General features: G+C 37.9%; 2 protein-coding genes across 7 annotated transcripts in view; one reads left to right on the forward strand and one right to left on the reverse strand.

Moving 5' to 3' along the window:
- PUS7L (pseudouridine synthase 7 like) overlaps positions 1 to 2,217 on the reverse strand; it is a 39,959-nt gene extending 37,742 nt beyond the window's left edge. For 2 of the 5 annotated variants that reach the window (XR_011440043.1, XM_070271267.1), the window contains exon 1: positions 903 to 1,031. The gene's annotated coding sequence lies outside the window, so the exon portion shown is untranslated. Of the gene's footprint in view, positions 1 to 902; positions 1,080 to 1,214 lie in introns of those variants that run through there. The other 3 variants (XM_014740935.3, XM_001489281.7, XM_070271268.1) reach the window with 3 other exon arrangements.
- Positions 1,018 to 27,204, forward strand: IRAK4 (interleukin 1 receptor associated kinase 4). Of its 2 annotated transcripts, none has more exons than XM_001488439.7 (12): positions 1,018 to 1,222; positions 8,972 to 9,141; positions 11,534 to 11,679; positions 12,481 to 12,663; positions 13,134 to 13,294; positions 14,453 to 14,517; positions 17,392 to 17,506; positions 17,936 to 18,045; positions 21,466 to 21,649; positions 22,525 to 22,587; positions 25,447 to 25,605; positions 25,735 to 27,204. In XM_001488439.7, the coding sequence occupies exons 2-12, from the start codon at positions 8,981 to 8,983 to the stop codon at positions 25,768 to 25,770; spliced, it is 1,383 nt and encodes a 460-aa protein (XP_001488489.1). In that variant the 5' UTR covers positions 1,018 to 1,222; positions 8,972 to 8,980; the 3' UTR covers positions 25,771 to 27,204. The 2 variants fall into 2 exon arrangements, with proteins under 2 accessions (XP_001488489.1, XP_005611148.1); XM_005611091.4 differs by having other exon boundaries at positions 1,172 to 1,360.
- Positions 27,205 to 27,720: the final 516 nt, after the last annotated feature.

The raw sequence follows: 27,720 nt of genomic DNA on the forward strand, positions 1-27,720 counted from the left end.
AACTGAACAGCCCAGATACACAGCAGTAGAAGAAAAAGCTTTCTAGAATAGTTCTGGAAAATACAGCTGAATTAGTGTAAACTATATAAGACACTAAATGCCATGTCAAAGATTTAGAATCCATTGAGTGGTCAAAGGATGGCCACTGGAAGTGTTTGCATAGGAAAATGACACAATCCAAAAAGATGCTTTAGTAAGATGACTGATGGCACTGAGCGCGATGAAGAGTTACAGGAGTTGCAAAGCGGTGTGATCAAGGGCATAGGTGTAGGACTGGCCTTGGAAAGAATACTGATTTACTCTTTCCCCAAAAATGAGAAGTTATGAAGACATTCTAAGCTAGTGGAATAGGCAGAACCACTTGGGGAGAATAGGGGACAACCAAGCATCTTAGTAAAAGAGTGGAACCAAGCTGGAGGGCAGCCAAGGAGCCCACGTGGAGTAAAGCAGAAAACTGCAGTGTTCCTAAGCAACAGATTTGGTGACGAGGGTGCGGGGCAGAGGGGAGAAGGGTAGTTTGGCTGACCCAAGGTTGGGGAATTGCTGATTGACGACAGATGCTGGGAAAACGCTAGAAACGGAGGAAGGTGGCGCCTCTTCCCTCATGCTCTTCCTTCACCAATCGCTGAAGCTCCGCCGAACGCACTGCTACGTCCTACTTCGGCCACCAACCCGCTGCACTAAAGGCGCCGCCTCCTGGAGCGTCCAAAAGCACCCCCACGCACCGCCGGCAGCTCCACTTGCTTCTGCTCCCTGCTCCCTGTCCACCCCCGCCTGTCCCAGGGCGCGATACTAGCCTACGTGGCCCTCCTTTTGGGGTCAAAGGGTCGGGGTCTCAATGCCAACCTTGTCATCCACCACACACAAGCCCCACATCGCGCAAGAATCTTGAGTCGGCCTACCTCACGTCCAGGTTAAGGCATTCCTCGGCGCAATGCTGTGCGCATGCCCGGAAGCCTTAAACTATTTGGCCTCCGACCGAGGCGTATTTAAAGGGGCAGGCTCCCACTTTAAGAAGTGCCTTACGCGAGACCTGGAATTTCTCACGATGTGGAGCCGCCTGGAGGCCCAAAGAGGAAGAGAACGGGGTGGAGGCGGGGCATGGGCGGGGCCTGCCTGGTTGGCCCCGCCCCGGCCCGGCCCTGGGCTGTGAGCTGGTTCCTCGGCCTCTGGCTTAGCCCGGCGGCGCCCCGCCCGCCCCCCGTGCCTCGCACCTGGGCAGGTAAGGGATTCCGGCCGTGCACGCCTCCTTCGGCGCAAGTGCTCCGAGGTCCGAGCCCCGGCGTCCGTCCCTCTGCTCCAGGGACCCTTTCGTAAGGAAAGTCGCCTTTGCTTCAAAGTGAGAGGAGTTAGAGAGGAAGTAGGTCGAGTGCGCAGAGCTTGCTCCGGGATAAAGGCTTGGGTGGGTGCCTGGGGATCCGAAAGTTAGTGGGAGCTGAGGAGGAAGCTGGGGCGTGGGGAGGCGGCCCCAGGCGTTGGTCCAGCCAGCTCCGTCGGACCTCGCTTCAGGTTTCCCCACTCCCAGGCGCTGTGTTCCGAGAACCCGTTTACGAAATGAAATCTCTTTTCCTGAGAACCAGGAAGTGAGGCCAGCACCGGCGGAGATGCTCGTGTCGTGGAAAGCATTCTGAGCCTCCACGGGATTCTAATTAGCTTGTTCTCCGGCTTCCAAGCTTCCAGGAAATTAGAAAGTGGAGAGGGGTTGTAAGGATCAGATAAGTGCCTTATCAGATGGGAAAAGTGGACCTGACAGCCTGGAAGTAAGAGAAGCAGCAAAGGGATGAAAGGCAGACCATGAGAAAGCGCTTTAGCTATTTAGAATGGGAACACATAGCTCTGTTAGTGTCTCAAAAACGTATCTGCCCAAGGAGCCCTAAGAGCAGAGAATATTAAACTCTGCCTTTTCCATTTCGGGGGTTAATCCTTGAAGACGTCTGTCGGTTCCGATTTATTTTATTCTCCAGTTTGCATACTAAACATTCATTTGAAGTTTGTTTTCTGCCTGTGCAAACCGAGCTCCTGATCTTCCGGGCCAAATTTGCTCCTTCCAGAGTCTTCTCCATCTCAGTAAATGTCAGGAAACTTGTTCAGGCCAAAAACCTTGGTGCCGTCTTCCCACCCTTCACATCAGCACATAGGTTTCTATTTGCTCTACCTCAGAAAGCATCCATCATTCCAGGACTTGGCACCTTCTCTGCTCCCACTCTGGTCCAGGCTGCCAGCACCTCCCACCTGGATTATTGGTGTGCTCTGCTGGTTGGTCTCTCCCTGCTTCTCTGCCCTTCCTCCAGTATCCATTATTCTCAGCTGTAACCCCAGTGTTCTCAAAACCTCCACTCTCTTCTCATCTCACTCAGGATAAACAAAGTCAGCAAGGCCCTAGGAGACCTGGCCCCTTACCTCTCTCATCTAATCTGTTACTTTCCTGCTCCCTCCTCTCCAGTCTCTCTCTCCTTGCTCTTTCTCAGCGGGCCCACTTCAGACCCTTGCAGTTACTGTTTCTTTGCCCAGAAACTTTTCCCACAGATAATCCTTTCTCTGTGGCTTTCTCATTTCTTCAAGCCTTTACTCAAATGACACCCTCTTATTGAGTCCTACTCTGATTACCTTATTTAAAATTGAAACCCTTTTCTGTTTATTTTTTTTCCACTCCATTTAGCACCATCTAATGTACTATCAAGTTTATTTGCTTATTGCCTGTCTTCCTCTGTTAGAATATAAGCTCCATGAGTTCAGTTATTTTTTTTCTTGTTTTCCTAATGCTTTATCTCCAGGGATCAATAGCACAAGTAGATACCTAGTAAATATTTGATGAATGAATAATATTTTTTAATATAGACAAAGCATTTTAAATAACTTACCATTGAGTTAAAACAATGTTTAAGAATGATGTGTTATGTCTAATCTATGGCATACCAGCACAGATCCCAGTTTGAGAAGGGCAGCCGTATATAATTTAATAGGTCTGGAAGGTATCACCAGCTTTTGCTCATAAAGATGATTTTGAGTTTTCCAGAAATAAAGATTAATGGTTGTCAAGCATATTTTGCTTAAGAAAGCTTGGGAGTGAATAATGTATTTTAGGAAGGTTATAAACATATTAAACATACTATACTTGAAAAATAAGACCTACCACCATCTAAAGGCTTAGCTATATTCCCAGTCCTCTTATTTCCATTTTCTCAGTATCCCCTCACCACTATTCTGAAAATTGAGCTTAAATACAACTCTTCACATTTCTTTTTTTAATATGATATAAAAATAACTTCTTCCATAAAATAATCACCACATCTGTTTTTGATCACCTATTATTGATAGGATTAGGCCCTACACGTTTGTTGATTTTAAATATTACAGCAACTCTTAGCTGTTTCCATCTCTGTTTTTCAGATGAAGAAACCAAGGTCCAGAGAAATTACATTATTGACCCTGGTCACAGTTGGTTTGTGGAAGAGCTGTGTTAGAACCCAGGCCCATGTCGCTTCAAAGTCCCTCTTCCCTCCACCCCTCTATGTTCTCTCCCTCTGATCAGAGTGATAATAAAGCACAGTCTGAAAACTTTATTAATTCACTTGACAGGAATTCTTTGAATTCCTATTTTGGGCGCAGTACTTTGTTTGTGAACGTGCATATGAGTAGGAAGGCATTGGGTTCCACAGATGGATGCTGGTTTAAGTATATTTCTCAGTTATCACCTTACCTTGTATTCCTGTCTGAGTTGTCCTGTTTGAAAACATGAATGGTTTTTCTTTACCATGAGAATTAATGGCATGAAAAACTAGTCATGGAGATATTTATTTATTTATTTATTTATTTATTTATTTATTTATTTATTTATTTATAAGCAATATATCCTTTTCCACTTCTGTGAATCCTAAGTGCGCTAAAGTAAAATCTTGAACACTTTGAAAGAGGTGACACTTTAAAATTTTTCTGCACAAATAATTTATTTTCATTATTGAAGATGCAGAAAAGCCAACAAAAATAAAACAGCCATAAAAATCACTGTCAAGAGGTAACCACGGCTAATATTTTGGTGTATGTTCTTCTAAATATGTGTTGGTGGTAGTATAGAATGCATGTTTCAACAAAAATTTTACATTCTGAGATGTAGAACTTCCAAGTGTATATGTATGGAGAAGTTGTTAGAAGGCCTTCCTTTCCCTGGTATCCCTGTGCCATCACCTCTGCTGGAAATCTACGTGCAGGAGAGCTACAGAATTTGTCCTTGGTCTTAAAATCAACTGTTTTATTCTCAGTTCCCTGTATTTCAGCTCTAGCTTTTAGGATTACTAAGCAGTTCTACCTTTACTAGCTTTGGCAATCACATTGTACTTCTTAAAGTGGAGAGAAATCTGGATAAATAAGGAAAAAATAATGTGAATGGAGCAACTGCAAAATCTATAGTCAGATATGATTTCTTAATTTAAAAACATAAGTCTTTCTCTCATTCAGCACAAGTAATTTGAGTAGCTGCTAAAGCTGAATTTGGTTGGGTCCCTGCTCAGGAGAGCACACTCTCTAGGAGAAAAAACAGACACATAAATATTAAAATATAATTGTTATAATAGAAGAGTGACCAGGTGACAGTTTGGAACAAAAGAGATGACTATCACAGTGACCAATAGTGCCTGTGCGTTAGGCTTGAAGGAATAGTAGGCATTTACCAGATGACTCTCAAGGTTCTTGGGCAATTCTTGTACCTCACCTCCTGCTTCACAGAGAAAACAACATTGCGTGGGAATTCTCCCTCTCCCTTCAAATATACGTGTAATTAAACGTCTGCTTCCCTCTTTCTAGATTCAGAGCAAAAGGCTGCCTTCTATTCTAGGCTGACCTCTTCACCTAGACTCAATTCGTTATCCCTTTTGTGTCTTCAACCAAGCTTAAGTCTTACACCTTAAACCAACAGTTCTCAGGGATCATGGGGGTCCCCAAGTCTCTTTCAAGAAGTTCATAATGTCAAAATCACCTATGGGTAAAAGATTCATTCAGTGAGCAATGAATTTTAATGTGACAGAGTTCACTGATATGGTTTTAGATTCCACGTTGCAGCTAACTTTTAAGAAATTATCTCTTGTCAAGTTTTAGTATAGTATCAAAGGAAAATATCTACTACTTTGTGAGAAGGCTGTTAAAATACTTCTCCCAGGGCTGGCTTTGGGGCATAGTGGTTAAAGAGTGGTATGCTCCACTTTGGTGGCCCGGGTTCACCGGTTCGGATCCCAGGTGCAGACCCACATTACTCCTCAGCCATGCTGTGGCCGCAACCTACATACAAAATAGAGGAAGATTGGCAACAGATGTTAGCTTGGGGCAGTCTTCCTCAGCACACACACACACACACACACACACAGAAAAACCTCTTCCCTTTTCCAGCTATATGTCTGTGTGAAGCTGGATTTTCTCTATATACATCAACCAAAATGATATATTGCAGCAGATTAAATGCAGAAGCAGATATGAGAATCCAACTGTCTTCTGTTAAGTTAAACATTAGGGAAATTTGCAAAACTGTAAAACAATGTCACTCTTCTATTTTGCTTTTGGAAAATATAGTTATTTTTTATTACAATATGTATGCTAACATGGAGTACATTTATTATTATTTTTAAATGAATTAATAAGCAATTTTTAAATTTCTCAGTGTCAATTTCTAAAATGGTAGATATTCGTAGATATAACTGACATAAACAAAGCTCTTTGGAGTCCACAATAATTTTTAAGAATGTAAACAGTACTGAGACCAAGTTTGCAAACTGCTGCCTTCTTTCCCTCTCTCTCTTCTTTCCTTCTTAGCCAGACTTCTTGGAAAATGCATTTCTACCATTCACTTGCTGCTCCACTAAAACTGTTCTTAAGTTACCCAGTGGCCTTCTGGTTTCCAAATCTAGCACATCCGTCAGTATTTATTTGACCTCTTTGAGTCTTTTATACCAGCCTATCCGCCATCCTAGAAATCTCTAATCTGCTACTGTCCTGGTTTTCTTCTTACCTCCATGACTTATCAATACTTTTTAAGAGTTCTTCTTTCTTTTCATTTCTTCACATTCTATATATTTCTAACAGGCATTTACTTGTTGCTTCAACCTGCTATTCATATATGAACATATGAGAATGCTCATATAGCAAACATTCTTTACCTAAACCTCTTCTCCTAGGCTCCAGAGCATATATCCAGCTCCTTTGTGCTAACTCCCCTAGACAGTGCCAGAGGTAGATATTTCACCTTTAACATGACCAGAACTAAACACTTCATTTCCTCCATCATCTACCTAATTGCCCAAGCCGAAAAAGCCAGGAATCAGCTTCTTTGTTTCCCACACTCTCCTTTCCCTCTAATATCTGATCTTTCATGAAATTATTTTGATTTGGCCTCCTAAATCTTTGAATCTTTCTCCTCTTTTTTCCCCAACCATATACTTTTTTCACGCATTCGTTTCTGCTCACTTAGATTATTGCAAAGTTTTCAAAGTGCTCTCCTTGCCTCAGTATACATCCCTTCAATTTTTTATCGGGAGGAATACGCTTAACCACATAAGATCACATAAAAGCTTTCCTTGAAATCCTGAAATGGCTCCTCTGTAACTTTTAATGTAGAGTTTCAACTGCTGGTCTTGGCGTACGAGGCACATGATGGTTTGGCCCTGCCTCCCTCTCCAGCCTCATCTCTTTATTACTTAATGACATGCCTTCTATGGTCCAGCCATAGCAAATGCCTTGCCTGAGCCTAATTCATGCTCTCCTGTGCTATTCCTGGTGCCTGGAGTTTCCTTTTGGGTTTATCCTCATTCCTTTTCACTCATCCTTTCAGCCTCTCACCCCACCCAACTTTGTCTTGCTGTACCTCCTTCAGACTGCCTCAGCTTGGTGCTCCTTCTCTGGGCCCCATAGCACTCTTCACACACCTCTTGTAACATTTATCACTCGTTGTATCTCCTGCTAGACTAAGAAGCTTAAAACAAAGATTTCCTCTTCTCTATAGCTTCCATCGCTTAGTACCAATCCTGATATCTGTTTTTTGACTATATGAACATATGAAAGGAAATGACTAGTCTTTCTAGAAAAGAGAATGACACGAACAATGCATTGAGTTACAGAAGCAGAGGCATATGGCATGAATTTTGGAGTCAGATATGGGTTCAAGTCCTAGCTCTTTCACTTGCTACCTTGATGAAATAGAGATGATAAAACTGCCTTAGTCACTGTGAGGACTAAGTGAAATAAATAAATCACCCAGCATGGTACAGGGTAAGAAATTCATTTATTCCTAGCACTTAACAACACTTAACAACAGCTTTGTAATATCTACAATGCGCTGGTCACTTGTTATATGTTAGTGAATAAAATGAGCATGGTCCCTGAACTAATGGAGCTTAGAGTTTAATGGAGGAGACAGTTAGTAAGCAACTAAACAAATAAATATGCGATTACAAACACATTGTGCCATAAGGAAAGATAATTAGGTTGAGGATAGATCCACTTAGATGTGGTGGTCAAAGAAGGCCAAAGAGAAGACAATATTAATAAAAAGGCCAAGGATACAGGGGGGCTTTTTGCTGCCTACTCATTTATAGTTTCTGAATTTGGGACCACACGAATATAATCTTTACTCTGAAAATTAATTATATTGCATTTTAAAAATAAAAATACATAAGGGAGCAGGAGAATAAATTTTTTTAATGTAATACATCCATATTCAAGTGGATAAACAAAGAGACTGCTTTTTTGTTTAAAAGATTGGCATCTGAGCTAACATCTGTTGCCAATCTTTCTTTTTCCTCTTCTTCTTCTCCCCAAAAGCTCCCAGTACATAGTTGGATATTCTAGTTATGAGTGCCTCTGGTTGTGCTATGTGGGACGCCGCCTCAGCATGGCTTGATGAGCGGTGCCATGTCCATACCCGGGATCCAAACCGGTAAAACCCTGGGCCAGTGAAGCAGAACGCGCAGACTTAACCACTCGGCCACAGGGCTGGTCCCAGCAGGAGAATAATTGACAGAAGAATATCTGAATCTATTTGTCTCGATTAATTAGAAGGAAAGGTCACCACCTGCTGAGAATAGGAACATGGAGATCAAATAAAACGATGTGAGAAAGGTAAAGATGTGAAATGGTCCCTAAGGGTAATGAGCAAAGACAATAAAAGGATTAACAGCAATGTTGAAGGCCCAGTGGAAAGGGGGTCCCCATAAATTTGCATTCACACCAGTCTGCTCAGTTATCTAGTTCTTTACAGCTGTATTCAGAAGCACTGGTGTACAAATAAAATTGTGAGATTTATCCCTGGCTGCAGCTTTCCAGGGTGGAGTAGCAGAAGAAAAAGGAGACAGGAAATAAAGTTTCTGTCTAGAGAGTAAAGTGGTGAACCACAGGGTTTGGTTTAATAGGGAATGAATTGTGATGAGGCAAGTCTGATGGACTCAAAAAACGTGGAGGAGTCAAGAAAGAACATGTTATATGAAAAGGTGGTGAATAGACCATATCTTTTAATTGTATACAGATTATTTCAGGACATATTTTTTTTTTACTTCTACCAGAGTGTTGCATAAGTATTTAATAGTAAAGAAATACTGATTGAGAAAAAAAATTTTAAATTGAAAAATAGATCTCTTTTATTAATAGATTTGATTCCTGAGTATGTTCACAGGAATTTTTCTGAAAAAGTAAACTTTTTGCTCCTTTGTGTAAATTTCACTCGGAAAATGTCAGTGTCAGAAAAAAAAATCCTTCAGTTTTTTAATTGATATTTATAGGTGGAGAAAGCAAGCAAGCTCAGAGGATAATTAGACAAATAAACTACAATTTTAATTTCTTCTTAGGCTATCAGCTAGTTGACTTTGGAGTGTTCCTTTATGATGGCGTCATAGTTGCCAGCATTTCATATGTTTTAGCAAAGTGTGATGTGTAAGCTTACATGTCATCGTTAAAACTACTGTAAAATTTTAATGAGAATATTCCATATTTTTAGGGATAGAAGATGAACAAACCCATCACCCCATCAACATATGTGCGCTGCCTCAACCTTGGACTAATTAGGAAGCTATCAGATTTTATTGATCCTCAAGAAGGATGGAAGAAGTTGGCAGTAGCTATTAAGAAACCATCTGGTGATGATAGATACAATCAGTTTCACATAAGGTAACCTATAACATTCTTTTTCTTTTTAAATTCTTACATCACAATCTAGAATGATTAATATGTATAAATACTGTCTAATGTTGCAGAAAGTAAGCCTCTCACTAGGGGAGATAATGGTAATTAATAACCTTATTTTTTTTTTTCTTGCAACTTTTCCTTCATTCTCCAATATATCAACTAGGCTAATATAGTGATCTTGCAAATAAGTTTTTAGGTTAGATTTAAGAGTCCCAATTTTACTCTAATTCTGTTTGGCAAGCCAAATACAGTTCACTGTGCCTCACACGTGATTTCCAGATTAAAGTGACATAAGAATATAAGAATTTCTAGCAAAATTCTGGAGCCTGAACTTCTAAGTGTGTGAATCTCTAGTTAACTTTAACAGTGTATTTTGGGAATTCTTCAAATTGACATTTTAAAGTTGCTTGCAAACGTACACATCTATGAACAGAATTCTTAGTTCATAGCCAGGATTTTTCAATACTATCTTCAGATAACTTCCATTCTTTCTCTCTATTTATCTGTGCTTCATTTGGTGTAAAATATGAGTCCAGATTTTATTTTTGCCTGTTATTTCAGCCCAAACCTATGTCAAAATCTGTCTTTGGAGGCAAGAGGAAAAAAATTTATTTGTGATTTTCAGCGTTAACCTGATAAAGAACCTAAAGCCTTAGCTCCAATATTAGTCCTTCCAAGAAATGTTTCCTTGTATGAAGGATGACATCTTAAATTAATTAAAAGAAGCTTAATTTAAACCTTGAAAGCCAATTTTTGAAGATAGTTTGTTGATACTACTATTAAAAACTTTTGGAGGATAGTTAAGACAGTGGTGGGGGGGAGAAAAAGCTCTCTTTTAGAGAATAATGGCAGCAAATAATTATTGGAAGAATGATAGAATTAGGAAGTTGCCAATTTAGAACCGCCAATGAGTAATTGATTCACGCAAGGCTCATGAGCGAGTGGTAAAACCACGAGGTGAAAGGTTGTTGATGAACAAGATATGTGCAAGATTTCCAAAGATTATCCACAATTACTTATTAATTATGAAGAAGAAAGGTACTTTTATTGAGAAAAACCTGAAGTACACCTCCCCAACCGGATAAACAAACCCTGTTTCACCAATAATGGCACAAACTGCCATTATGTGCCTCCAGGTGAGATACAGTGGGAAGGCCATATTGTCACCTGTGTAGTGTCCTTAACAAAATTTTTAACCTGAATTTAATCGTGAGAAAATAGCCAGACAAATCTAGACTGTGAGACATTCTGCAAGGCAACTGGCCTACGCTCTAAAGCTCACACAGATAGAGACACAGAGGGAGAGGGCGAGAGCACAAACATGGCAAAATGTTATCAATTGGCCAATGGTGAATCTAAGTGAAGGGTAAATGATTGTTCATGGTGTTAGTCTTTCAACTTTTCTTTTTTTTTTCTTTTTTTTTAAAGATTTTATTTTTTCCTTTTTCTCCCCAAAGCCCCCCAGTACATAGTTGTATATTCTTCGTTGTGGGTCCTTCTAGTTGTAGCATGTGGACGCCGCCTCAGCATGGCTCGATGAGCAGTACCATGTCCTTGCCCAGGATTCGAAGCAACGAAACACTGGGCCGCCTGCAGCGGAGCGCACGGACTTAACCACTCGGCCACGGGGCCAGCCCCCTCATGGTGTTAGTCTTTCAACTTTTCTATAGGTTTCAAATTGTTAAAAAATTTGGAGGAAAAACGGAAAAAGCTATGTTGTTTATATTTTTAAAAGTCACTTTTCAAACCTGATTTTTAAAGAAATGGGAATGAAAAACTGATCTGTGTTTTCCCTTCAATTTAACTGAAATATAGTTAAGATCAAAGGAAGAATTCTCCAAGTTTACGAATCTTCTGTTTCTTTAAGCAGGCTGGTTTATTAAAAATCATATAGCTAGCCGAGTTAGTAAGTCATGTCGGGAAGTATTATATATAGCTTAGTAGTTGAGAGCACACCCTTATGTCAAGTGAGATCTGAATTTGGACCTCAATTTTGATACAGCTTATTGGCTGTGTGGCTATGGGCTGGTTACTTTACCTCTCCACACCTGGCCTTCTCATTAGTAAATTAGTATGATATTCATAGTATGTTTGAGAATTAAAGGAGTTCATGTGTCTGCATCCTGTAACCCACTAAGCAAATACTCAGTAAGTGTTCAGTATATGTTAACTCATGTTATCATCATCTTTGGCATCTTTTTTCCTTCAGCTTATCTTTCCTATTCTCCGTAATTCTTGCTAGTTCTCTTGCTGTCCTTTTCCTTTCATATTATAGGAGGTTCTGTGGGCGAGGCAGGGGCAGGGAGAATAATTCCTATTTTCGTGTTAACTCTATTTACATACTAATTTTGTTTCTTTGTTACTTGCTTTGAAGGAGATTTGAAGCATTACTTCAAACTGGAAAAAGTCCCACTTGTGAATTACTGTTTGACTGGGGCACCACGAATTGCACAGTTGGTGATCTTGTGGATCTTTTGGTCCAAAACGAGTTTTTTGCCCCTGCGAGTCTTTTGCTACCAGGTAAACTGAGTGTGCCTAGGGCATCAACAATTAGGGTGGAAAGACAAATGGAAAAAATAGGAACATTTCTTCTTACTCTTGCTTTTTTCTCATAGTAGATGAACCTTACATTTAAGACTCCTTTTCATTCTTTCAACTCTCTTCAACTCGTTAACAAGCACCCCAGACATAGCACACGGTGGACTTGCTGCTAAGGAGATGGAGGTTCATGATTGAGTCTGATCCCACTATTAAAGTCAGGTAGTTTTGTGCCAATACGAAGTTTATAAGGATGGAATTTTTTTTTTTTTGAGCTCTTGCTTTTTTTTCACTCTCAACTTCCACCCCGATGGGACTCTGTGATCATGATTTCCTTACATTGTATTGCAGTGGGTTAGCATCTAGTTACCTCATAACCTTACTTTTTTCTCTTTGATGACATTTACACCAGTGGGTCTCACCATTCAGTGCGCATAAGAATCACCTGGGGTTCTTGTTAAACATGTAGCTTCATCAACTCTATTCCAGACCTCATCCTCAGAATTCTGGAACTGGGTTCAAAGTCTATGTTTGTAAACAAATACTTCAGTGCTTCCAATGCAGGCAGTTCATGGACCCCTCTCTGAAAACACCGCCTTACCCTCTCTACCCATCTTTATCGAAACTTAGATTCTAACTAGGTAACTTCTTGTGTGTGCTGTGAGAATATGGGGTTAACATGTGGAAACTGGAATGATGTAAAATGAACCTAGTTCCTAGTTTAACTTTTTCACAAACACTTTTTCATATAGAAGGACACTCATATTTAATTTCATTTGGCAGATGCTGTTCCCAAAACTGTGAATATACTACCTTCTAAAGAAGCCATAACAATTCAGCAGAAACAGATACCTCTCTATGGCAAAGACAGGACATCTGTTATACCTGTGCAGAATCCTGAACAAAACTATGTGCCACCTGACTCCTCAAGTCCAGAAAATGGAAGCTTAGAAGTCAGTGATACACGTAAGTAACATTTGCAGTGCTTTCCACTAGTGGGTTTGTCGTTATGTCCATCACTGCTTTAAAATAAACCTCTCCTTTTGTTTGTACACACTGACAATGGCTCTTTTGTGTTTTTTATTAAGCACCATTTTCATTGTATTCAGTGTGTTATCAATGAGTAGAGGCAATAGGACATACAAACATCCACAGAAGATATGAAAAAATTAAGTAAATATTTACATAGCTTGAAAGGGTCATTTTATAAAGAAAACAAGTGACTAGACTTTTGAGTGGAGGACCACCAAAGAGAATTCTCAAGATAGAGTGTAAAATTTGTATGTAACAAATGGTTTTATTCTCCCCCATCATGCCTAATTCATTGTAAATATTTGCATATGTATAAAATATTCAAATTGAGAAAATAATGAAGTTATTAAAACCAATTTCTTTTTAATTGAAGCACTTTTTTCCTTATTTTACTGACATTATAGGTTTTCACTGTTTTTCATTTTATGAACTGAAGAATGTCACAAATAACTTTGATGAACGACCCGTCTCTATCGGTGGTAACAAAATGGGAGAGGGAGGTTTTGGAGTTGTATATAAAGGCTACGTGAACAACAGAATGGTAGCAGTGAAGAAGCTTGCAGCAGTAAGTTACATTTTCAGGAATAAAAAGAATTAAAGGAACAGTTGTTCCCTAGTGTGCTATATAAGTTTTAAATTAATCTTTAGGAAATATATTATTTCAGTGCGTATTTTCTTTAAATAAATATCATTCTAAGCTGGTAGTTCTTAACATTTAAAAATTTGTTGAAAGCTATGGATCCTATCTCTACAAAATTATAGCTATGTACACATATGTATGATAATACGTATAATTTCGGGAGATTCACGAATTTGAGAAGTTGTGCTCTACAAAGTGTTTCATGCACAATCAGGATTAGATGATAAGACACTAAGAAATTTTATAAAAATTACTTTCTTGTATTATTTTCTCATTTAAAAATAAAGTTTAGGGGCTGGCCCGGTGGTGCAGTGGTTAAATGCACACGTTCCGCTTCAGCGGCCCGGCGTTTGCCGGTTCGGATCCCAGGTGCAGACACGGCATCACTTGGCAGGCCATGCTGTGGTAGGCGTCCCACATATAAAGTAGAGGAAGATGGGCATGGATGTTAGCTCAGGGCCAGTCTTCCTCAGCAAAAAGAGGAGGATTGGCAGCAGTTAGCTCAAGGCTAATCTTCCTCAAAAAAATAAAAAATAGTTTAGAAAATATACAGTTGGAAAAAAGATTGAAAAATTTCTTCTTTACGTCCTTTGTACCCACTTCTATTATCATATTCATCATTTACTTATTGATTTGGTGTATTGTAGATCTGTCATTATAATCTAAAAATGTCAATACAATACACATTTATGTGGTAAAAATAGTCACCGTTTGTCATATACTCAGTAGGTTTTGTTTTTCTTTTTGCCTTCAAATTTGCTTATGTTTTCTGTTACCTTGAATTTTTTTTTGGAATGTTTATGCAGTGAAGTCTCATAATATTTCATTTTGTTCCCACAATAACTCAGTGAAGTTTGTATGGTTATATGGTTTATAAGGTTCTTTTCCTTCTACTGACCAGCCATGGGACCTTGAGCAAATCACTAATATTTCTAGTTCTCGGTTATTCTATAAAATGGGGAGAATAATATTAAAGAAAGCAGGATCAGCCAGACAATCTCTTGCACCCTTTTCTAGCTTTAGGAGCCTTGGGGTTATTGTACTGTATAATATATTATATTGTATATTATTTTATTTTTTCAGATGGTTGATATTAGCACCGAAGAACTGAAACAACAGTTTGATCAAGAAATAAAAGTAATGGCAAAGTAAGTTAACTTGGCAGTATGGTAGAGTAGGAAAGAGCAGGACAAGGAGTAAGGGAACTGGTTTCTTAACCAGTGTGTGCCATGAACTAGTGATATTTTCAAATATATAAAATTAAAATAAAGGGTTTAGATAAGAGGAGTTGAAAGAACTTTGACTCTACAATTCTATGACTACATATACTCGCATGCCTGTAGATTAAACAGCAGTCATTATTTTAAATCGTAGTGAAGTTACATGGAATTTCAACTATCTTCCATTATCATGTTTCCTGCTCTCAGAATTCATGAGAGATGAATTGTAGAGATACAAAAAAAAGTATAGAATAATAGGTCCTTTCATATAAGTTAACACCCATAAACCCATAAACATAAATCTTATTATATGCAAGAATGCTTAGAAGGCATTGACCCAGTATGTTTGAAAATTGTTGGGCATCATCAGGAGGAGTAGGAGGAACAAATCAGGAAATTTATTCTAATAATTAAGTGATTGATACCGAAGTATATACGATATGCCAGACACTGTGCAATATAATTTATGTGCATTGGCTCATTTAATCCTCACAATTGTTAAAATCTCCCCTCAACTTTTTTTTTACTGGGCTTTAGAATCATTAAATAACTTGCCCACGACCACATAGCCAATAAATGTTAGAACTGAGTGGGTTGCAAATCCAGATCTGTCTGATTCTGAGCTTGAACTTTTGATCTGAATCCCAATGGGATTTACCAATTTACAATCATTACACCCATTGCTATAAATCACCAATTCTAGTTGCTGAACCTCAAGAAAGAAATAATAGACTGGAATTAATTTGCTCACAGTAAAAATAATGCACACTGATGAAAAAAAAATCAAAACACTTTCAGGACTTGTTCCTCCTGCCCCTACCTCCACTCTCCAATCTTAAAAGTAACTTGTTGGAAGTAGATAATCTGGGAAATAGAAGAAAATATTTTTAAATTAATAAAAATAATCTCTTAAATATATCACTCGGAGATAACCATTGCTAAGATTTTAATAAACTTGCTTCATGATGTATGTGTAGCATTTTCCCGTGTCTATAAAATAACTTTAAAACATTTTAAATTATTATACAACATTCTAGCATGTATGAGGGTTATATTTTATTTAACCGGTATTTTACTAGGTTTGTTTCTAATTTTCAACATTACAAATTAAACCTTCTTTCAGTCTCTTTGCACGTAAATCTTTAAATGCCACTCCCCTTAGCTCATCAGAATAGTTACAGAAGAAGAATTACAGCTTCAGAATGCATGAACTTCTGGGGGCTGGCCCGGTGGCGCAGCGGTTAAGTGCACATGTTCTCCTTCTCCGTGGCCCGGGGTTCGCTGGTTTGGATCCTGGGTGCGGACATGGCACCACTTGGCAAAAGCCACATATAAAGTAGAGGAAGATGGGCATGGATGTTAGCTCAGGGCCAGTCTTCCTCAGCAAAAAAGAGGATGATTGGCAGTAGTTAGCTCAGGGCTAATCTTCCTCAAAAAAAATTTATTTAATTAAAAAAAAAGGAATACATGAACTTTTAAAGACTTTGCAAGTATATATCCAGATGGCTTTGTAGATAAGTTATGGTAATTTATATTCCTACCAGCAATGTTATTACAATTTCAAACTTCCTTGCTCCCTCACTCCATTGAGCATTACTACTGTTTTTTAGTAAGTACCAGTCTCTGGATCTTACTAGCAGAATGACCTTTGTCAAGTTTCTTTAACTCTCTATTCATTAATTTTCTCATCTGTAAAATAGGATATTGATAGTACTTCCCTCATTATGTTATTTTGAGGATTAAATAAAACAAAGCAGGTAAATCACTTACCCCAGTGCCTTGTATATAGTATAAACTCAGCAAGTGTTATTGACTCATTTTTAAAATGTGCCAATTTGGTGGAAAATGGAGCACTTGGTGTTTTAGTTTGCACTTTTTAAAATATTTATGAGGATAGACTGATTTCAAATCGAAGTCTGACCTGAAATAGTGAAATGCCAGAATTATAGATCATTTTGAATGAACAAAATGAGTAAGCACTTGAATGGGACACTTATCATGTTCTAGGTGTACTTCTAGCCTCCCTTTTATATGTTTGCTCATTTAATTCTCACAGCACCCATGTTGCGTAATAGGTATTATTATCCCCATTCAGCAGGTAAAGGAGCTGAGGCTCAGTGAGTTTGTTAACTTGCCACAGGTCACATATCCAGGAAGTGGCAGAGCTGGACTTGAAACTTAAGACTGAACTCTGAGCCCAGTTTTCTTTCTACTGTACTACAGTTTTGTTGTACTTCATCTCTCTTTAGTTTTATTACTCTCTAGTCTATAAAGAAACTCAAATTAGGTTATGGATAATCAGACATGATTAAAGATCAGAAATGGGTGGATTAGGTGTGATTGAAGATCAGATGTCTGTCAATCAGTGCTTTGGATGTGTTAGAGAATTCTTGAAAGGGTTGTCATGAAAGTTTCAACAGACTTCTTGAAATCTTGTTTGTGCTCTTATTGAAAATTGTGCTAAAAAAAGGTACACATCAGCCTAGTCCTTAACCAAACTATCACAAGTTCCACTGGTCTGAATTACTGAGGTTTTACTATAAAATAGAAAGAGGTTTTGCGTCTAATATTCATCAGTATTGAGTGAAAAGAGAACTGTTTGCAGAAAATTATAAACAGCTATAATAAACATATATAAACACATTATAAACATATATATCACATTATAATGATATATAGCATATCGCTATTTTCTTGCTCTTTTTTTCTGTTAAACTCTAAATTGAATAAATTTCAACCTACAGCTGGATTATATATATGTATGTATCAGAATAATTTTGAGTGGAAAATTGTTTGTCACAGGTGTCAACATGAAAACTTGGTAGAACTGCTTGGTTTCTCAAGTGATGGAGATGACCTCTGCTTAGTATATGTTTACATGCCTAATGGGTCATTGCTGGACAGACTGTCTTGCTTGGTAAGATGTTTGTTTATCAGACTGTTTGTCTTTCTGTTTCTGTGTTGGAATACTAGTATTACTTTGTGACAGGATCATTTAAACCACATTAATCTTAATATTTTTCCTGCTGTATGAAAATTATACAGTTGATATGTAAACAACTGGGATTGCCATTCTATTAGGTGATAATCTAAAATGTAAAATTATCAATCAAGGCTAGACTTTGAAGATAATCTTATATCTTTCTATTGTAAAATAAGAAATGCTAACCCCCATTTGATGTTATTTGGAAATTTTTTTTAACAACTTAAAAAAACGATAGTCCTAAATCCTTAGGAATATAGTATTTTTCAGAACTTGCTTAGAAAAATATTCTGTTATATATTTTCTGTAGATTTTTTTATCCTCCTCTTTTTTTTTTAATTGGTTTGTTTCTTACTCCATAAGGATGATACTCCACCACTTTCTTGGCACATGAGATGCAAGATTGCTCATGGTGCAGCTAATGGCATCAGTTTTTTACATGAAAACCATCATATTCATAGAGATATTAAAAGGTAAATGCTACAGTTAAAAAGCTTTCAGAAAACCATCTTTAAAGAATAGTTTGCTCTCTTTCTATTCCCTGTTCACATGCATGTCTTAACCTGGAGCACCCCATGAAGCTCTTCTCACTAAGGACATCTATATTCCAAACCCGCTAACCTATTTCTAGTATTCATCCTACTTGACCTTTTTTTTTTAAATAGCATGTTATTCAGTTCTTCTTGACCACCTTTGCTTTGTCGAAATTATTTTCCTTCTCGTTTCCTGGCTCATCACTCTTTTATGAATCACTTTCATCCCCCATGGGTACTTTTTAGTTCTCTTCCTTCTGACATATTTGTTTAGTTAACAAATATTAATTGAGCACCTACTATATGCTAGGCGCTGTAGATGACAGAGTTAGCAAAAGTAGCATTTGTAGAGTTTGATTTATACAGTAGATTTATAGAGTTTTATCAATCAAGTAATTACAAAATAATAATATAACTTTAGTGTATAGTATATTGTATTTAGTATATAGTATTAGCATAAAGAAGCGTTCCCTGAGGAAGTGATAGCTAAGCAGAGATTCAAAGAATGAGCAGGGAAAAAGTAGGCACAATTTGAGGGTGGCTATAGAAGATGGGGAGAAGAGCATTCTAGACAGAAAGAACCGCATTTGTAAGACCAGTGTTGAGAAGGAACATGGGAGTGTGATGAATTAGAAGAAGTGAAATAAGTACAGAATGACTGAAGTGCAGAAATTGAAGGGGTGACTGATGTGAGATAAAACTATGGACGTAGGCAGGGAGCTAAGTCGTGTAGGACCTAATCGACCAAGGTAAGGATTTTAGTTTTATCATAAATGTAATCAGATGCCATTGAAAAATTATAAGCAGGAATGTAGCATCATATTTAAGATTTGAGAAGATCACTTTGTAGAGAATAGTTTGTAAGAAGGGGTGGTTAGGAGGCTGTCACAGAAGTCTTGGTGGTATCAGTTCATATGAAGAGGAGTGAGCAGATTGGAGAGATTAAGATGGCAGGACTTGCCAATATCTTGGCTTCAGAAGGGTCAAGGGAGAAAAGTGCCAGGGATGATTCTTGGATTTATGGCTTCCAGGATTGCATTTTGGAATGATTATGGAATGATTCGCTTACATAGATAGCACTGAAAGAGGACCAGGTCGAGGGGTAGAGAATGTGAATTCTCACTTATACATGTTGTGTTTGAGATTCATTTAAGATACAGAAGTAGAGATGTTAGACAGTGTGGTATACAAGTTTGGAGCTGAAGGAATTCTGAGCTAAAGATGTAAATTTCTGTATTACTTGCATATGGGTGATCATTGAATAGCTGTCATATGATTGTATTTGCTTAAGGACAGATACACGTTAAGAAAAGTTCCCAAAATTTAGTCCTGAGGAACTTTGAGACTTAATGGCCAAGTAGAAAAGAATGATCCCAAAAGGGAATCTAAGAAAATAGGTGCCGAAAGGTAAAACGAAAACCAGGAGAGTGTGGTATCCCTGAAAACAAGGAAAGAGAGTGTTTCCCAAGAAGGAGTAGTCTAAAAAGTCAATTGCTTTTTAGAGGTCAGGATGAAGACTAAAAAATAACCATTTGATTAGTGCCGTGAAGGTCATTAGTGACTTTATGGAGACCTACTTCCAAGTAGTAATTGGATTAGAATTCAGGTTGTAGTTGAGAAGAGAGTGAGTATAGACCAAGAACTGAGATGCGAGTATAGACAAGTCTTTTAAGACGTTTAGCTGGTTAAGGGTGATAGCTGGAAACATGTGTCATTCAGGAAACTTTTTTAAGATGGCAAAGACTAAAGTATGCTTTTATGCCTATGGGAAGAGGGAAATGATACAATAGAAGAGAGCAGTGAGACCATTTATAGAGTAAGGTTCCTGAGAATGAAGGAAGGAGTCCAAGTAGAGGGACTGGCCTTAGAGAAGAGGAAAGACCCCATCTCCCATTCCTTACATACTGGTGTGTTCCTTCATGTTCTTAGCTCATTGTCTCTTTTGTTCACCCTACTTATTCTTGCTGAGTGATAGTATATTGACTTCAGTGCTGTCTGTATGTGGATGACTCTCAAATCTGTATCATCTGCCTCCAATCCTATATTTGCAGTATTTCCATACTCAAAACACCTCACCTGGATGTCCCACAGCAGCATCTATGTTAACATGTCGGAAATCAAACTCATCTCTTCCAACCCAAAGTCCTCATCCGGTATTTTCTTCCTGATTGAATGACCTCACTATTCATCCTGTCTCCCAAGCTGAACTTTCTCATACCCTGTATCATACTAATTACAAAGTTCTAGTGAATGTGCCTTAAAATTTTCCCCTCCGACTTCTCCCTGGTGCTGTGCCTTTATTTAGACCCTCACTATCGCTCATTTTCTTTATTACAAACCTTCCCGGTCAACCCTCTCCCAGTCTGTACCAGTTCTCATCTATTCACTACTACACTGCCAGGCTATGGTCCTAAAAGTCAAGTCTGATAACATCAGGTCTCTGCTGTGAGCTTTACTTGATATTCTGTTGTTCACAGGATAAGGTTCAAATTCTCTCCATGTTCTGTTGATGCCGGCTTCTTGAAATTGACTATATGTTTTTCTGTTTTCATCACTTTGTATATATTGCTCCATTTGCCTAAAATGCCTTTCTTTCCCTTATTTAACCGTCAACTTCTAATAATCCTTCAAGACTAAGCACACTTTGTGCCTTCTCTTTGAAATTTTCCTCAGTTCTTCCAGGCAGGTGGTTGTTCTCTCAGCATTTTGCACCTAATATCACCATTATGGGGTTCTTATTGGATTTTTAAAAATTATTCATATACCTTTGTCATAGACAGGATTCAAAGAGTCTCCCAATGCCCAGCACCGAGCTTAAATACTATAACGTATAGGGAGTCCTCAATAAAGTTTTGTTGAATGAAAGTACGAGAGTATGAATGAATGCATATAAGGAATGAATTAAGAAATTTTACCCAGATTCTTTCCTCTTTGAAAGATTTCCATTAGTACAGAAAAAAAGAATTAAAAAATGAATAATTGAGGTACTTCTGTTGGAAATTTGTCTTTAAATGAATTGAGAAATGTTAGGATTCAAGAATGGTGCTTTAGGAGACATTCTGAGAAGTTACTATGTAATAAATCATGTATGAAATAAAGAAAATATCTCACTAATGTGGACAGTTTTATTTCGTTTTTATTCTCCTAAAATTTTTCCTCAAGAAACAAAGAAGAAAACAATGATTTCTCTTTAATTTGAATTCTAGATTGACTTGCACAAATTTCAGGCTTTTATGACATATATTATAAAATGGTGTACTCTAAATACATAGGTAAATATATTCATACACCTATCTAAGGAACAGTTTGACTTACTTGGAAAGAAAAACAATTTTTTCTCCAAACATTAAATTTTTTCAGTGCAAATATCTTACTAGATGAAGCCTTTACAGCTAAAATATCTGACTTTGGGCTTGCACGGGCTTCTGAGAGGTTTACTCAGACAGTCATGACTAGCAGAATTATGGGAACAACAGCTTATATGGCACCTGAAGCTTTGCGAGGAGAAATAACGCCCAAATCTGACATCTACAGCTTTGGTGTGGTAAGTTTCATGTCTATAATTAGTAACAATGGTCGTTCTGGCTATAATTTTGAAATTGAAGTAGAATATTTGGAATATACCTATCTTGCTTAGTTCTTTTATGTAAAGATGTAAATTGTTCACTTCAACCTCTAATTAAATGAGCAAGTTATAAAAACTCCCAATTTGTAAAATGTTTTAATTAATTTTGAAATTACTGCGAGAAATGATTTTTTGCTATCCTATCCCCAGGAATTAATATGAAACTTAAATCAGTGTGTAAAATAAATCATGTCATACATACACACTTTTGTGTCGTATTTTAAAAATGAAATATTTTTTAAGGAAATACGCTTTGGCATTTTCTGATCCACCAGTCTCTTCCCAATAACTTTTAAGATGGAGTGAGAGATGTATGGGAGTGGTTCTAGAAATTGGTTGCTCCTTCATCTTATTTTCTCATATATGTTTCGTATGTGGACATTTAACTTCATAGCACTGTGAAGTTAAGGTGCAGGGTTGTAGGATATGCCTAAGGTTTAGAAAATAATATTCTCCTAAGAGCCAGAGAAAATTATTCTTGTGAAGAATCCCCTGCAAGACAGGAAACAGAGTGGGAGTTTCCAGAACACATTTTAAGTGGAGCTGATCATTTAGTAAGTTGCCTGTAGGAAAGAACTACTTGTGGAGATGGGTGGGATCTGGGGTGTCCTTGAAGGAGGGGTGGTGAGGAATGACCACAGGTCGTGTTCTTTCTGCTTAAATGCCAAAAATACACAATACTGTGTATGGAAATGATTGATCAGACTTCATAATCAAGATCCATATTCCTTCTAGTTTCTATTTGTTATCTTGAGTGTTATGTTAATGGATTTTTTTTTTTTTTGTCTTCATAGGTTTTACTAGAAATAATAACAGGACTTCCAGCTGTGGATGAACACCGTGAACCTCAGTTATTGGTAACTGAAAAATTCTTTTTTTCCAGTCCTTTTCTCTTTGCATTTCTACTCTAAATTTATATGGGCAAATTTGGCGTCTAGAAATGTCATTTTCTACTGGCAATCTTTCCATTGGCAGTTACATAGTGGCATATGGGAAGACCATCAAGTATTTGTAATCTCAGCTCTCCATGAAGTATTTGTGAAGCTTGGAAAAGTCACTTATATTTTCTATGTTGTAGTTTCTTTGTGGGTAAAAGTAGAATAGAACTATATGATTTCTGAGGTCTTCTCCAGTATGTTTTTATTTTTTTGCTTTCAGGATGATTTTTAATAGCCTTTTCAACTCAGAGAGAAAAAAACAACATGGCTTCCATTCAAATTTGTATCAGAATAGACTTGCTAGTAAAATTCTCTATCCATTTATATTATGAAGTATTTTATTTATAAAGCTATCATAGAAAACATTACCTAATTTGTTATATTAGGGATTCATTGATAATTACATAAATAGACTAACTGAATGCTAAAACTATAGGAAAATTCTGCTATGCCCTTTCTTCCCTATATAGTAGATTTTAAGAATCTAAAGAATCTTTTTATAAAATTGAAGATTTATGGAAATACCTGCTATCATGTATAAGTTTTTCTTAAAATTAGTTAAATAACTACACTGACTTTATTCTAATTTATGTGTTCTAATGGGACAAACCAGTGTCACAAATTTAGACAATATACGTATACCAGATTATTTCCCTAGAATGAGGATTAGAAAGTCAAAAGATCTAATATATTTGTTCAAGGGCTTGGTGCCATACTCTTTCAGAGAAAAGCCATAAGTAGAATATCTATATATTATAATATTGCTACAGGTGTCCCTTATAAAACAGTGCATTATAAAGTTTTCCATGGTTTCCTGGATATCTAGTAATGCATTGCATGCTATATAATATTTCACATTAGGGGGCTGGCTCCGTGGCCGAGTGGTTAAGTTCGCGTGCTCCGCTGCGGCGGCCCAGGGTTCGGATCCTGGGCGCGGACATGGCACCGCTCGTCAGGCCACGTTGAGGCAGCGTCCCACATCCCACAACTAGAAGGACCTGCAACTAAGGTATACAACTGCGTACAGGGCAGGGGTTAGGGAGATAAAGTAGAAGAAAAAAAAAAAAAAGATTGGCAACAGTTGTTAGCCCAGGTGCCAATCCTTAAAAAAAAAAAAAATTCACATTAAATTAGATTTATAGAACATAATATTATTGTGAAAAGTTGTTATTTTGATCCTACTTGAATTTTTTTTACCGTGGCACCTAAAAAGGAAAATGTTGTTTTCATCAAAGAAATAAAATTCTCTCTTTGGTTGTTGGAGCTCAGGAACGAAGCCTGGGCTGGAGATAGCGTTTTTGAGCCATTAGTGTTCAGGCATAGATAAAGCTTTGGGTATGGATTGGAAAATACAGGAGGACAATAAAAAAAGGTATAGAGGACTAAAGACGGAACCCAGTGGTTTACTACCTTCTAATTTATACTTTTTAAGCAGGGTCTATCTGTCTAAAGGCCTAGGTTTTCCATTGTTTTGCCTCAGACTTTTTCCCCTGCAGAATATTATAAAGCTTCAAAACTTTGGCTTGAGTAAGGATGAAACACACAAAACATGGAATCCATCTCGGTCACAGGTTTTGCGCATCATCATATAATATTGAAAATCCTAAAACTTCAGGGAAGATTGTACTCTTTCACTTATTCTTGAGGTTTGAATGCAGTATGACTGTAAACTAATAAGATTTTAATACAAGTTTACCTAAAAGAGAGTGATCTTTTAAAGGACCTTTCTATCACCAGATTCTGCCATTGCCCAAACACTTTCAACATTTCTCCTTTGGAAGAGTTTCTGGAGAGCTTACAATTAACCTCACATAAATAGTCTTTTCCATCTGTATTTGTTTCCTGGGGCTGCTGTAAAAAAATTACCACAAAAAGGCTTAAAATGACAGAAATTTACTCTCTCCTATTTCTGGGAGCCAGGAGTCTGAAAGCAAGGTATTGCAGGGCCACGTTCCCCCTAGGAGGCTCTGGGGAGAATCTGTCCTTGCCTCTTCCAGCTTCTTGGTGGCTGTTGACTTGTGGCCACATCACTCCAGTCTCTCCTCCAGGTCACATTGTCTTCTCCTCTGTATCTGTTTTCTTCTCTTTCTTTCTCTTATACAGACACTTGTCGTTGGATTTGGGGCCCACCTGGGTAATCCTGGATGATCTTTTCTCAAAATACTTAATTACACCTGCAAAGAACTTTTTCCCCAAATAAGTCACATTGACAGGTTCTGGGGATTTGGACATGGCTGTATCTTTTGGGGGCCATTGCTCAACTCGCTACACCATCCTAGTCCTACGCTACTCTCCCTATTCATTAGTTTTCATCATGGCCCTGTCCCCTTTTTCCTCCTTTCTCTTTCTCTTTGATTCAACAGTGTGAATACCCATAGAGAAGTTTGCTTGTGCAGGGAGGGGGAGTCTGGGTCCAGAAGTTGGAATTGCATTATCAGAAGCACAAGCACAAGCACAAGAAGCAGAGGACCCTGTGCTGGCAGCCTAGTAAATGCTGCTAATGGGAACATGGGAGCAATTTGCTCAGTAATATAAAGCAAAAATTAGAAAGCAAATGGCTGAAAGTGTCTAGAAGGTGTATACGTATGTATGTAGGTATGTCTGTATGTATAAATAAATAGAGTTTCTCCTGTATGTCTTCAATTCTTAGTAAAGTTATAAAAGTAGAAAGTAAAATGAATACATGTTATTATGAAGTAGATTAAATAATTAAAATTTATATTCTGATTCCTTTCAATTATCTTTGAAGCTCTGAAAGTTTTAACATTCATTTTAAAGCTAGATATTAAAGACGAAATTGAAGATGAAGAAAAGACAATTGAAGATTATATTGATAAGAAGATGAATGACATTGATTCCACTTCTGTTGAAACTATGTATTCTGTTGCTAGTCAGTGTCTGCATGAAAAGAAAAATAAGAGACCAGACATTAAGAAGGTATTAATTTTTTAAAATTATTTTAAAAAGGAAGGGTGTGGGGTTCATCATTTTTTTCCTAAGTGTACATTTCAAACCAACTGTTTAATGTGGTTCTTTTTGTTTTTTCTGTCTTTTTCTTTATAAAAGGTTCAACAGCTGCTGCAAGAAATGACAACTTCCTAAAATTTGACTGGAATAGACTCTTGGCTTTTAATATACAGCTATCTAACCATTTTTTAAACTTAATTTTTTTTTTTTTTAAAGATTGGCATCTGAGCTAACAACTGTTGCCAATCTTCTTTTTTATTTTTTTTCCTGCTTTTTTCTCCCCAAATCCCCCTGGTACATAATTGTATATTTTAGTTGTGGCTCCTTCTACTTGTGGCTTGTGGGACACCACCTCAACATGGCCTAATGAGCGGTGCCATGTCCTCACCCAGGATCCAAACCGGCGAAACCCTGGGCCGCCAAAGCAGAGTGTGCGAACTTAACCACTGGGCCACGGGGCTGGCCCCCTAAACTAAATTTTTTTTAAACATTCTTCTTTGCCTTTAGCAAGCCAGCAAGGTTGTATAGAACCCCCAACATATAGAACAAACAAAAGTAGGGCCTCTGTGTCAATGCTTAGCCCTCCTTCTGAGTCACCCTCAGTTCTCTCAGTAGTCCCTGAGACATCTCCTTGGAACCTCACCAAATGCAGTTTGAAAACTACAGGAAAAAAGAGCACTGGACTATATGTGAAAAGACCCTGGGCTGAAGCCCAACTCCACTACTAATTTGCTCTAAAGCTTTGGGTGATCTCTTAGCTACTTTGAGGCTTGGTTTTTCTACCTGTAACATTAGACTGATATCTCCTATGCCTCTCTGACAGGTAGTCCTGAAAATCAGATAATGTAGAATATGTACCAGCATTTTGTCACTTGTAAAGTGACATAAAATTTAAAGTTTATATAGATGATTATAAAATCCTATAGTCCTATGGTATAAATCCTATAGGTATATAGGTAAAATCCTATATACCTATATAGTCCTATAAAATTATAGCCGTATGTGTATAGGGTCATGTTCACAGTGTGCTACTGAAGCAATCCTTTACCACAAACCAAATGCCCTGATGATACTCCCCTGATGATATGGCCATGATTAGACTATGTTATATGGCAAGGTTCAAGGAATTTTGCAGATGCAGTTAAGGTCCCTAATCAGCTGGCTTTGAGTATCAACAGGGAGACAGTGCTAGCTGGGCCTGACCTAATAAGGTGAGCTCTCACAAGAAGTCTGAGAGATTCTCCTGTGGGCCTTGAAGAAGTTAGCTACCATGTTGAAAGAGGGCCACATCGGCTAAGACCTAAGGGTGGCCTCTAGGAGATGAGAGCTACTTTCCAGCTGTCAGCCAGCGAGAGAAGCCAGGACCTCTGTTGTACAACCACAAGAAACTGAATTCTTCTAACAACCTGGATTAGCTTGGAAGAGTACTTCAAACTTCAGATGACACTGTAACCCTAGCTGACACCTAAATTTCGGCCTCCTGAGACCCTCAGTATCAAACGTAGCTGACCTGTGCCTGGACTTGTAACATACAGAACTGTGAGATAATAAATGAGTTGGAATAAGCCACTAAGTTTGTGGTAATTGATTTTGCAGCAATAGAAGACAAATACAGATATTCCCGTGAGGATTCTCCCGTGGTGATAGCCCATCATGTTCACAGGTGCTGCCCACTCTCAAGGGGTGGATGGGGATTCTACAGCGTGTGTACATCAAGGGGATGCAGTGTACTGATTTTTGCTGGATTTCTCAATTTCCCTCAGTCCCTACTTTTCTGTTGTTTGTTTTACTGCAGAGAATTGGAGACCCCTGGATAGTAGCGGTGAATTGATTTTTTTTTTAACGATTTTTAACTATTTCTCCTAAGTTTAAAATCTCAATTGGTTTATATTATTTGAAAATTCATTCTACAGCTTTGGGTCAGTGGGAGAAAGTAATTTACATAAGCATGAAACTGGTTGATAGAAAAACTAGTATGTATAGAAGAAACACCAACGTCTGCAATCATGCACTCATTCAATAACCTTATGTCATTAGTTCTGTCATTAACACACCCAGAACAGGAGTGTGTACAGTGAATTGATG

Source organism: Equus caballus, chromosome 6 (genome assembly GCF_041296265.1).
Source record: "Equus caballus isolate H_3958 breed thoroughbred chromosome 6, TB-T2T, whole genome shotgun sequence".
Lineage (NCBI taxonomy): Eukaryota > Metazoa > Chordata > Mammalia > Perissodactyla > Equidae > Equus > Equus caballus.